This window comes from Paramormyrops kingsleyae, chromosome 23, assembly GCF_048594095.1.
Source record: "Paramormyrops kingsleyae isolate MSU_618 chromosome 23, PKINGS_0.4, whole genome shotgun sequence".
Classification (NCBI taxonomy): domain Eukaryota; kingdom Metazoa; phylum Chordata; class Actinopteri; order Osteoglossiformes; family Mormyridae; genus Paramormyrops; species Paramormyrops kingsleyae.
The window spans coordinates 7,017,050-7,030,066 of NC_132819.1; the positions used below are offsets into that span (position 1 = coordinate 7,017,050).

The 13,017-nt window shown below is 45.0% G+C and overlaps 1 protein-coding gene across 3 annotated transcripts in view; it reads left to right on the top strand.

Annotated features, from left to right (window-relative positions):
* The window catches only part of csmd2 (CUB and Sushi multiple domains 2), a 261,987-nt gene that overhangs the window by 197,437 nt on the left and 51,533 nt on the right, over positions 1–13,017 (top strand). For all 3 annotated transcript variants that reach the window (XM_023832148.2, XM_023832149.2, XM_072705512.1), the window contains 7 exons: positions 1,289–1,385; positions 2,968–3,072; positions 3,832–3,950; positions 5,342–5,411; positions 6,623–6,739; positions 7,783–7,992; positions 8,203–8,391. In XM_023832148.2, the coding sequence (XP_023687916.2) occupies positions 1,289–1,385; positions 2,968–3,072; positions 3,832–3,950; positions 5,342–5,411; positions 6,623–6,739; positions 7,783–7,992; positions 8,203–8,391 (907 nt within the window). The remainder of the gene's footprint in view (positions 1–1,288; positions 1,386–2,967; positions 3,073–3,831; positions 3,951–5,341; positions 5,412–6,622; positions 6,740–7,782; positions 7,993–8,202; positions 8,392–13,017) is intronic.

Below are 13,017 nucleotides of genomic sequence, written 5' to 3' on the forward strand. Positions count from 1 at the left end.
CCCTTAATTAAAGATTAATCTCATCTGTCTCCTCTGTGGGTCTTTTGATGACTGAAGCTGCCCGCATAATTGCCTCACATCTGATCTATAACCGTTTTGGGAGCCGGCTGCAGGATGCGCTACTTTAAGTGAAGCACAGGCAAGTGGATCTGCCTGATGAGGATGGATGATAAATAACAGCCTGTGCAGAACCTGAATCGCCGGTGCACGAGTGATAAGGTGGATGGCAAAGTAATACCTCTCACTCTTTCTCTGACATTAATTACGTATACCTGTATTTGTCGGTTGAAAGTTTTATATATTGTTATTACCGATTGATAGTTTCAGACCTGGTAGGACCAAGCAATGCACTTTTGGTTTCTGTCACCTTCTTGGCATGAGATTTTTATGGATCTGCTCTGTGTTTTTGCCATGTGTCTTTACGCTAAACAAGTAACACCATTAAAACTTGGATGAAGACTAAATTCTTCAGCACATATGTTGTATGAGTCACTTTTAATGATTGACTGCTACAGGAATCAAACTTAAGCAATCTTGACCCGAAGAAGCCATATAAATCGAATGGAATGGTTGAGGAATTTGTTCTTGGGGTAGGAAATGAGCACCATTCAAAAACAGTCATCTGCTTTTCTGTTGTTTTGCATCTAGACGTATCTAAGATGTGATAGAAATATTTTAAGAAGTGCCAGAGTAGTAAATCATTGTCTGATATTGCAGTTTAACGTGAAAAAGGATTTCAGCAGCAGAGTGATGGAGGATGAAGGAGGATAAAAGGAGCAATTTGTATGCAATCAGACGGGCGAATGGGTTTAAGTGGAGCGTCTACATTTTCATTCAGACGGACCGCTCCCCTGGCATTTCCGAAATGGACATCAGGGTCTTCAGGCTTGGCGCATTGCTGTTTATAAAAATAGAGCTCCCTTTTAGGAACCTGTGTGCAGTAATAACACAAAAATTGGGTTACTCCATGGTGAGACGGCATCGCATTGTGCTCAAGGCGAAGAAAAATCAATAAAAAGAAAATACCATTTTTATGCACGCCATTTGCTCCATCCCTTCCTGGCCTTGTCGCGGGAAAGACATGCTAAAGCCTTCATTTTTATTCACTTTCTTTATTTGTGCACCTGTTGATAGGAAGATGTATGGGATTTCCCTGGGCAGCCCAGATAAGACCGTCAAGGCAGATAGACACGCAGGCCTGGGTCCCCAGACCCCACACTTCCGTCTTCTGCCCTCTTCCTGTCAGTCTGCCACTGACTCTCTTCTCCTGGTCGCTCCTCGGCTGCAGATCCAGGTCATCAGCTTCGTGACGGAGCACAACTGGGACTCCCTGGAGGTGTTTGATGGAGGCGATAACACGGACACTATGCTGGGCAGTTTCTCAGGTGAGGGGGGAGCCAGGGCGGGATGGGGGCGGTGCAGCCGAGCTCCACTGAGCTCCAGGCCCCAGCGTGGCTTGCTGGCTCACTGGTTCCAGGAATAAATAAAAAAAAAACTTTTCAAGCGCTCATTCTTTGACTTTGAAAAGTTACTGCTTCTGCAGATGTAAAAATGTTCTACAAACATTAACAGAGATTGGCCTGTGGCTGCTTCATGTAACTAGATCATTGATGGCTCAGCCTAAGTGACTCTAGTTCTTTCCGTTCTTGCAAAAAAAGTTTCATTGGAGACCAGACAACAAATGAAAACTTTCTTTCCTTTTTAAGGTTCCAATCTCATTCCTGTCTGTCAGACTCCCTTAATGATTAGGCCAGGAGTTTCTGAGATGTTTTTTGTGACCCAAATTCTGACAGCTTCACAAATGAATATGTTCCACTCCAAGAATGTTCTCAGAACTGAAACTTGATAGATGGGTCATTGCTTGGTGGGACTAGTGTTTGTTTGTCTTTACATGTCCTGGAGGGTTCATTATTAATTATTATAATTTTTTTTTACTAAACTTATTTATTTATATTAACCTGCAGAATAAAACAAACCCTTTTGTGTGTTTAGTGTAATAGCCCCAAAGGAAATCTTTTGGACATGAGGAGGACATGTAAACACATACACACACACACACACGAAGCAGAATTTGAATTCCCAGCCACAGAGGTGTGAGGTAACAGTGCTTCTGCTGAAGCCTGCAGGATATAGAAAAAGTGTATTTCTAGACGTTCAGCTTGTGTCTATTTCTGTAACATCTCTACATATTGTAGTTTTGCAGTATTCTAATATATGGAATGTATGATACATTATTATGTAAAAATATGCCTAACTAGCTTTTAATTATTAAAATCTAAGGATTTCTGTCCTCTAAGCATGAGAAGAACACTTGTTTTCCCTGGTATACAGAGCAGCAGTTTGCCTGGGCTGGCCGTGGAGCTGTTATTGCTGCCGTGGTTGTGGTTTCTGTCAGAAAATAGTCTCCTAGTTAAATGAAAGAACAGCACTGGCAGAGTAAATCGGAGTCTCTCTCGTGTGTGCCATCAACCTTAAACAAAAGCCATCGGGATGATGTATTTTTGCTCTGTACTTTAATCCAGAGCACACAGTAGAGTGGCAGAAAACACAGGTATTAGCAGATTTGTATTTCTCACCAAAATAGAACTATTGGTACATCCCAAGTGCACCCTTGGGATGATTCCCATGAGCCTTGGAGAAAAAAACAGACCAGATCCAGCAGATTAAAAGGAGAGGGGTGGGTACCTTCGACACCCAGGGCATTGTGGGTATCCAAAATGCAGCTTCTGCCTCTTCTGGGATTTCGGTGACCCCTTGCATTTCCTCCCAGTTGTGGTTCTATCATTATCTCTCTTAGTTGTGAGATTGAAATTGAAAGGCGTTAATGGCTAATGCTGATGGCAATGCATGCCCTGCGTTAAATGCCCCCCTGGAGCCACTGCTGTGTCCCCATTCTTAAAGTGTGGGTAGACTCAGGCTCAGACTGTCCTCCAGCAATAACTGCCTTCTGCTGGATTCACTGCGCAGGCACCACTGTTCCAGCTCTCCTGAACAGCACCTCCAACCAGCTGTACCTGCATTTTTTCTCCGACATCAGTGTCTCCGCTGCCGGATTCCACCTGGAGTACAAAAGTAAGTTCTGGGTGGGAGGGGCTCGCCAGTAACCCCACGCTGAAGGCCCGTTTGTCTGCTGGAAGCTTCCAGCTGCTCGCTGGCCGTCCTGCTAAGAAAGCTCCCCAGCTTGCTTTTCTTAGCCTCTGATCTGTTGATAATGCTTGTGGACTCAGTGAGACTTCCACTAGGGAAACGCAAGCAGTCATTATAGCCCTCTAGGACGATAGTGCCAGGGGGGCTGTTGGACTTGTCTAAATGTCCAAAATAATGGCATCCCCTCTTTTTTACTTCCCTTATTCTAGTATCTTTAACATGGCGAAGATGTGGCTGCATTTTTTGATATTTCAGCTTCCCATCCATTTTTGTATTTTTGTATGAAAGCAGATTGTATGAAAGCAGAGTGTTTGGTACAAACTCAATGGTATAAGGTAGTGTTTCTCAACCCAGTCCACGGGAACCCCCAGACAGTCCATATTCTTACTCCCTCCCAGCTCCCAGCGCACCTGAACCAAACAATAAAGGACACCAAATACCCGGTGCAGGTGTGTTGTGAGCTGGCAGGAAGCAAAAACATGGACTGTCTGGAGGTCCCTGAGACTGGGTTGAGAAACACTGTCATAAGGAGATTCCTTTTTCAGAGACAGCAGGAGAAGGGGGGGGGGGGGGGGGTACGGAAAGGAAAATAAAACCTTGTTAATAAACAAACATGAAATTGGCAGATTCTCTTTTGGCCTTCTGGAGCAATACTCTAACCAGCGTGTCTCTGCTTCCTGTTAGCCGTGTCCCTGACCAGCTGCCCCGAGCCACAGGTGCCCATGAATGGGATGAAAGTGGGAGACCGCTTCCAGATGAACAGCGTGGTGTCCTTCCAGTGTGAGCCGGGGTACACCCTGCAGGTGTGTTCAGGCTTTTTGCTGCTTGAACAGTCACTTATGGTCACTTGTCACCGGGCCTTTTGAATGAAAATTCCTTTGCCTGTTATTTATGTATATATGTGGTACTTTGATATGTAGCAGGTGCGATCTGGCTTTCCACTCTATCTCCTGTCTTCAGCCTTTTGTTCACCAGCAAAACAGCTGTGACAGGGCTGTAACAGAGGTGTAACAGGGCTATGAAAGGACTGTAACGGAGGTGTAACAGGGCTGTTAAAGGACTGTAACAGAGGTGTAACAGGGCTGTAAAAGGACAGTAACGGAGGTGTAACAGGGCTGTAAAAGGACTGTAACGGAGGTGTAACAGGGCTGTAAAAGGACTGTAACGGAGGTGTAACAGGGCTGTTAAAGGACTGTAACGGAGGTGTAACAGGGCTGTAAAAGGACAGTAACGGAGGTGTAACAGGGCTGTAAAAGGACAGTAATGGAGGTGTAACAGGTCTGTAAAAGAACTGTAACGGAGGTGTAACAGGGCTGTAAAAGGGCAGTAACGGAGGTGTAACAGGGCTGTAAAAGGACTGTAACGGAGGTGTAACAGGGCTGTAAAAGGACTGTAACGGAGGTGTAACAGGGCTGTTTAAGGACTGTAACGGAGGTGTAACAGGGCTGTAAAAGGACAGTAACGGAGGTGTAACAGGTCTGTAAAAGGACTGTAACGGAGGTGTAACAGGGCTGTTAAAGGACTGTAACGGAGGTGTAACAGGGCTGTAAAAGGACTGTAACGGAGGTGTAACAGGGCTGTTAAAGGACTGTAACGGAGGTGTAACAGGGCTGTAAAAGGGCAGTAACGGAGGTGTAACAGGGCTATAAAAGGACTGTAACGGAGGTGTAACAGGGTTGTAAAAGGACTGTAACGGAGGTGTAACAGGGCTGTTTAAGGACTGTAACGGAGGTGTAACAGGGCTGTAAAAGGACAGTAACGGAGGTGTAACAGGTCTGTAAAAGGACTGTAACGGAGGTGTAACAGGGCTGTTAAAGGACTGTAACGGAGGTGTAACAGGGCTGTAAAAGGACAGTAACGGAGGTGTAACAGGGCTGTTAAAGGACTGTAACGGAGGTGTAACAGGGCTGTTAAAGGACTGTAACGGAGGTGTAACAGGGCTGTAAAAGGACAGTAACGGAGGTGTAACAGGGCTGTTAAAGGACTGTAACGGAGGTGTAACAGGGCTGTTAAAGGACTGTAACGGAGGTGTAACAGGGCTGTAAAAGGACAGTAACGGAGGTGTAACAGGGCTGTGCAATAGGTAGCAGCTTTCATCAGCACATGCAGTATTTGCAATGCAGTTCATAAACAGAGCTCAGAGGTGAGCTTGATGGGTTAATTGATGGCTTAATCCTGATCTCTGTGGTCGCAGGGCAACTCCCACATCTCCTGCATGCCCGGCACTGTGAGGCGCTGGAACTTCCCGCCTCCTCTATGCATTGGTAAGGCTGGCCTGCCACATGCATGCAAATGCTCTACACACACACACACACACACTTGCTCAGTGCAACATGGCAACTGCACAGAAGAGCACAAGATCGGTGCCTCTTTGCCATTCAGTTTACACTGGAATAGGACATGTATTATTATTATTATTATTATTATTATGTTTGTTGGTGTTGTTTTGTTGTTTCTGCTGCTACTACTACTACTACTACGAATAATAGTAATAATAATAATAAAATCGCTAATCTCTTCTAGCACCTTATGACTTATTTTTAACACTGTTCAGTAATAAGAACTGTAGGTAAAAATGTGATTTTTACATCGTCTCCACCGTAGCCCACATTTCTGTCATATCTTTATTTATCGTGCCATTACGGTGCCTCTTTCATGGTTTTTATGAATTTATTTCTTTATTCTTAGTCTCATTAAAAATATTTACTGAGATATTCCTCGATTGTTCCTTCAGTGCTGTTAGGGGACAGGGCACTGCCACTTCTGTGCCAATGGCTGTCTCTCTTTCTCTCTGACACACATACACACACACCTCTGTGCCCCCCTCGAAGGGGGCGATGCAGCTCCTCCCTGCTCAGATGCTGCCCGGTGGGTTTAACCCTCTGGTAGGCAGTGCTGCAGATCCCCCTCCCTGTGCTGCAGATCCCCCTCCCTGGGCTGCAGATCCCCCTCCCTGTGCTGCAGATCCCCCTCCCTGTGCTGCAGATCCCCCTCCCTGGGCTGCAGATCCCCCTCCCTGGGTGGAGCCCAGGGTTTGATGCTCTTCAGTCACGCCGCTTCTGTGAAGTGACTCTCAAATCAATCAGCAATTTAGGCTGAAAAGCTAAGGAAGCAGGCTGAGTCACATCTGAGCATTTTCTCCAGAATGAAGTGCGAGTGGATCGAGGGCCTTGCACTGATTTTAGAGCCCTTTTTGATGGCTTTCTAATTGAATTGCCAGGTTTTTAAATGAAATAATTGCTCATTTTCAGATCTCAGTAGAGAGGACCTGATTACAGCTGTTATAGTAAAAGGCTTTCGGAGTCTCTGCTATGATATCCAGTCGTGATCTTGTCAAACTTGCTTGAAATCTGCCTCGGCCACTTGCCAGAATCAGTCTCACACTGATTCTGTGTGACACCTCTGACTTGTATCTTCTACCATGATTTTTCCTCAACTTGCTCATCAACCCCTGACCTTGGCCCCGCCCTCTTAGCCCAGTGTGGAGGGATTCGAGAGGAGATGGAGGGGATGATCTTGAGTCCGGGTTTCCCAGGGAACTATCCTAGCAACAGTGATTGCACCTGGAAGATCTACCTGCCTGTAGGATACGGTGAGACTCCATTCTTCTTCTTAGGCTGCTCGGGAGGGGGGGGGGGGGGGGTATGTGGCTCACTGGGTTAGGCCTCTGTGCCTGCGATCGGCACTTCAAATCTCTTCAAATCCCATCTTCAGCAAAATAATCACGTCTTCATTTGGCCCTCGAGCAAGGCCCTTAACCCCCCCAACATGCCCCAAGGGTGCTGGATAAATGGCCTGACCCTGCAGTCAGACCCCAAGCTTCACTCTCAAATGGATATATGAGGGTGAAGATGGGATATGTGAAAAGAAGCATTCTAATGTGCTTGTGCAAATGGCAAATAAAGCGTCATTTCATTTCCCTGGGCCGTTAGCTCACAGAGAATGTGGTCATATGGAAGGGTCTGTGCTGTGCACAGTGCATATTCCTCACAGGAGGGTCATGATCCTCTGCAGTTCATTTCAGCTTTTTTATGCCTAAGTAAAATAAAGATTCATAACACCTTAAATCACTTACGGTTAAGTAAATGTCTGCCCATTGACTTTCGGTGGCTGTTTTACAGGGATGTGACATACCTCGGCCTGTAATATCGGTGAGACCTGCCAAATGCAGAAGCCCGCTACAGACAGCTTAAACGCTGCCCTTTGTTTCTTATAGCGGTTGTTGAACAAGAATTTCTGACATGCATGCCTTCAGGCTTTGGAAGTTTGCTGAAATGATGCCAACTTATAAATTTTCTCTTAATTAATTCTTGGCCAGTTGCACTGTAAGCTCATCGTCCCTTGTTTGATTAGCAAAAAGATGCATTACGAATGAGATTGTATTCAAACAGCCAATGAAGACATCTAGACAATTGATTATAACATTATTCTGACATCAGTTCTCAGCTGTGGCACAGTGGTATTCAGATGAAATTGCCAAGTAATCCTTATCTCTGTGTTGCTATTGGCCGGTGACCCTTATCTCTGTATTGCTATTGGCTGGTGACCCTTTTTGCTGTATTACTATTGGCTGGTGACACTTATCGCTCTATTGCTATTGGCCGGTGACCCTTATCTCTGTATTGCTATTGGCAGGTGCGCATGTGCAATTCCTCAACTTCTCCACTGAGGCTAACCATGACTTCCTGGAGATCCGCAATGGCCCCTTTGAAACCAGCTCTGTAATTGGCCGCTTCAGCGGACAGGAAATCCCTCCCTCCCTGTTGACTACTTCCCATGAGACCACGGTGTACTTTCACAGTGACCACTCTCAGAACAAACCTGGCTTCAGGTTTGAATATCAAGGTGAAGATAAAACTAACCTGTTGTTTCTTTTTTTTACCCTTAAGTGTCAGTTTTGAAGGATTGGTACTTTAGTGTGTCATAACTTACTTTTGATGTTCACCCTCAAGGAGAAATTTGTCTGTGTAGTTCTTTCGTATATTTAATAAGCATAGAGTAAGTGTTTGTCTTTATAATAATTTTTTTAATTGCTAAATCTCTCTGTCTTTTCAGCCTATGAGTTACAGGAATGCCCTGACCCAGAGCCATTCCGCCATGGCGTGGTGGTGGGCGCTGGTTACAATGTGGGCCAGTCCATCTCCTTCGAGTGCCAGCCGGGGTACCAACTGGTGGGCCACTCCATCCTCACCTGCGAGCATGGCACCGTCCGCAACTGGGACCATCCCTTCCCGCGCTGTGAAGGTAGGGCTTGCCAAAACCCATAGGAACTGAGGAGTGGGAGCAGAAGTCATACTCTGTGAGTAGCAGGTGTGGTGTGAGAGGAGTGGGAGCAGTAGTCATTCTCTGTGAGCAGCAGGTGTGTTGTAAGAGGAGTGGGAGCAGCAGTCATACTCTGAGTATCAGGTGTGGTGTGAGAGGAATGGGAGCAGCAGTTATACTCTGTGAGTAGCAGGTGTGGTGTGAGAGGAGTGGGAGCAGCAGTCATTCTCTGTGAGTGGCAGGTGTGTTGTAAGAGGAGTGGGAGCAGCAGTCATACTCTGAGTATCAGGTGTGGTGTGAGAGGAATGGGAGCAGCAGTTATACTCTGTGAGTAGCAGGTGTGGTGTAAGAGGAGTAGGAGCAGCAGTCATTCTCTGTAAGTGGCAGGTGTGGTGTGAGAGGAGTGGGAGCAGCAGTCATTCTCTGTGAGTGGCAGGTGTGTTGTAAGAGGAGTGGGAGCAGCAGTCATACTCTGCGAGTATCAGGTGTGGTGTGAGAGGAATGGGAGCAGCAGTCATACTCTGAGTAGCAGGCGTGGTGTGAGAGGAATGGGAGCAGCAGTCACTCTGTGAGTAGCAGGCATGGTGTAAGAGGGGAGCAGTAGTGGTGGTTTCTAGTATTAATGACATTTGGGAAACAGCAATGTTTTGATCTGTGGTAATGAGATAATTATAGCTTTGGTGATAGCATTTGCAGCAGCAGTCATGGCACAACATTACAGATTATACCTAGAAAACATTTTCCTTTTAAGGAAATCTAAAGAGTTTGCATCCCATGAAACTGCTCCCAACCTAGACCCCCCAGCCCAAGGACTGGCTATTGATGGCCCAAGTCTCAGTGTTATAACCCCCATGATTACAAGGTCCATTTCATTTGCATACTGCTGTGGTTTTATCAAGTTTTCAGACGCCACACACATATTTTAATATTCTCAGTAGTCTGCGCTCCAGTGCACCTAAGAATACTGCAAAATATAGACGCCATACGTAACATAGTCGCTGAGAACTTAAACCTAGGCTCTGTAGTAAGTGATGTTCTGGCATATTGTTGACCCATATTGTCTGTGTGTGTCTGCGTCGTGTTACGTGATAAAAAGTAATGCTCGCTGTATTTCAGGCTCTGTGAGGAACACTTACTGGGATTTTGGTGAAGTGGGCCAGTTTGCCTGAACGTAATTTGCTTTAAAGTTGGGATTAATTCAGAGAAGGGATCCTTTTGAACGTGATTCTTCCTTTGATTAGCTAAACTGCCAAGGCCTCCTCCATTACATGCAAACAAAAGCAGCGCTGACAGACTGTCTTAGTGATACTGCAATTACATCAAATTACATGAAATATTTTGTCATGATGTGGGTGGATCATTCTAAGGAATCTGAAGTCTCTCTCTTTTGTGGTTCTCTTGTCCCTACACATTTAAGCCCTTTTTTCAGAGTTTTTTTTTCCATAACTAATTTGAAATTGTGGCAATTCATGCAGCTTCTCATATTGTATATGCTGTACTACAGTATATGTACAATTGAGCCAGATGTCAATTGGCCACATTTCTTCTGGTCATTTATAAATTTGTTAAAATCTGACACCAGCATTTTGTAATTTAAAATTTGATATAATTTATAAACTTCAAGTCTTAAAAACAAAATCTGGCATTCCATGTTCTGCTCTCCTTACCCATTAGGACAGTGTTGATTTGTAGAACCAAATACAGCTAGAATATTCCACTATGTATCTTTATTTTCTCCCCAATGTGAGCTAATTAAGAATTAAATCGTTATCAATCAGCTCCGAATGCAGAACTTTCAATCTTACGTGCTTTTGTTCCTGAATTCCGCATTTGTCTGTCCCGATGAAGATGGCTGCCCCTTGACCTATCAGGAAATGAAGCCTAATTAGGTGATTGAGAGTAAAGCGGGCTGGGAGACAGAGCGGGCGAAAGCAGGGGTGGCGTGCCTGATGCTGCGTGTCACTCAGGTGGCGGCTGCGCTACTGCCTTCAGAGGTTTCCAGCAAAGTGGGACTTTTATAGATCTGGGGGCCTTGGGTGCTGACCCGTCACCTCTTCCCTTTGCATCAACGTTAGGTTGTTTAACGTTCATGGCATTTAATCAGGAATTCTAGGATTTTTAAGGTAGAAAGGGCCATAATTCATACAGAGGGACCAACCTTAACATTAGCCAGTGATGTGTTTTGAATTAGTGAGTGATAGGGGAGTGGGCAGTCTGGAGGCCAATCAGCTTTCATCTAGGACGAGCGCCACCATGGCTCCGCCCCTGTATGTAATCCCAGCGGTCTGAAAGCGATGTTTGCCTGCAGTTCCTGGTGGTTTGTGGCTAGCTTGGTTGCGTCGTTCAGTTTGCTTCAATGGTCCTGACATCAACAAGGGCCTGAAGTGGACCATCTCATTGGTAACTGAAGTATATTACGCCTGTGCCGAGAGCCCAATCAGTCAGCTCATGCAGGTCATTACAAATGTTTGGGAAAATTGGATTACTTCTGTATTTGTCACAGCGTTCAAAGCGAGACACCCTCTCCTCCTACCTAATATGGTACCTGAATGAATGTTATTATGGCTGAATGTCAGAGGGGTGGGCACAATAGTCTGAGCCACACTCATCAATGACCTTAGCTCTGAGAAATCTGCATATTCAGAATGCAGCCAATCAGAATTCACTCTCTTTGACCCATCTTGCCAATGAATTGCTTTTTTAGGCTAGAGTATATGATTTAAGCATCATTCATATTTGACCTGCTCTAACATAATTCATTATATTTTATGTGGAACAATGTTTTTTTTTTTTATCTTTTTCAATCTGTTTTCCATTCTTTCAGAGCATTAAAGCCATTATACACTCTAGATTTCATACGTTTACATGTTCTAAGTTTATATATATGTATAAATATACAAACACACACACACACACACAAAATTTGCGTTCAGATTTATATTTTTGCAGGGCATTGAACAAAAGTATGCTATTAAGAGATAGGGTACAAATAATTGTAGTAGTGATTAATTTATATAACTTTGCCTAGAAAACATAATGGTCATTTTGAAAACATGTCTCCCACAAGTTTCTGCCTTAAAACGGTGATAGATCCACATGGCTCTAGTGATCCATATCACTGGGGATCCATTCATTGAAATATTTTACTGCTTGTAATTATAGTGTGTGGAATGACTCTTAGAATTGTGGGGTCTTGGGCACATTAGTCTCCAGACTTATTTAGCCAACAACATCTCATATGTGAAGGAAATGGTTCAGAGAAAGTCATCAAAGCAAAGTTGTTAGCGGTTAGTAGTTCTGGATCTTAGTTGTCTGCACCATACTTGCCAAATACTTAATCTTGCCATTTTGAAAATATTAACACTTGGCAACACTATACTACAGATGCCAGTTGTTTTTTTTTTTTCCTAAGCCCTCCTCCCCTTCACTGTTTATTCTCAGGTGCTGTTTGTTTGTTTTCTATAAGACGGTTTTGAGATTAGAAACTTTAATTGTAATTATTGTCAACTGTTTACTACACCACCCACTTTGACTTGCGTTGTTTTCCACATGCACCTGCATGTAGAATGCAGGTTCTTCTGATGATACGACCACTGCATCTACGCCAGTCTGAAAAACAAAAGTCACTGTTATAATACACATGGCGCTCACTCAGCCAAGGTCAGGAGACGGCTTTATGGGGCAGACACCGAAACCATGACATCAAATGACGGCAGTATATAGAAACAACCTGATTAAATGCAAATTGAATAAGAAAAAGAGAGCAGAATGGAGAGGGGGAAAAATGTGTTTGGTTATCGGCTGATAGCCCTGACGTGAAAGGGCACAGTCAAGCCCAACATCTCGACATTCTCATCTTCTTTGTCCTGAGAAAGGGTTTTACTGGGCGACGGAGTCCACTGGTTCCTCCCCACCCACCTGTCCGAAGAATAAGGCTGCCTTGCCCTCTATGCACCTTTCTCCTCAGCGCTATTTAAGTTCCTGTGGGCAGCCACCTTAGAGCCAGCCATCGACCAATCGATAACACTCAGCTTGGCGGCGTCCAATAGCAGGACACCTTTTTGATCGATGCCCCAAGTCGATATTTCATTTGACAGGTGAGGCAACTGGGGCACCCTGCTAAAGATTCAGACAGATAAGGGGTCGTCCGAGGCTTCAGGGTGGCCTGCAGTCATTGGAAAAAGAGCCGACTGCAGCGAGAACGAGGGACCAAGGCTGGCTCTTATGCCGGCGCCGTCGAGGGTTTCGCACTGAGCACTGGCCCACAGCTTAGTAAGCGGCAGCTGAGTCTGTCGCCATCGAGGATCCCACTTTGTCAGTTTTAAGCTAGTCTGTTGCACTTCTACGGGGGGATCAGTAAATGGGGATTTTTTTATTTATTTAATTTAATTATTTTATTCACTTCACTTAGAATCTTGGAATATTCTTTAGCACAAGCAAACAGACCCCAAAATTTCCATGTGGTTATCTGGGATGGGGCAAGGGAGACGAATCAGAGTCAGGGACCTTGGGGAAATATTTTGGGTTCTGTCTCGTTGTCCGGCGAGTTGGGATTTAAAGCCAGCGGCTGCCCACGATGGCACTCATCTCCTCTAAAGTGCGGTGGCG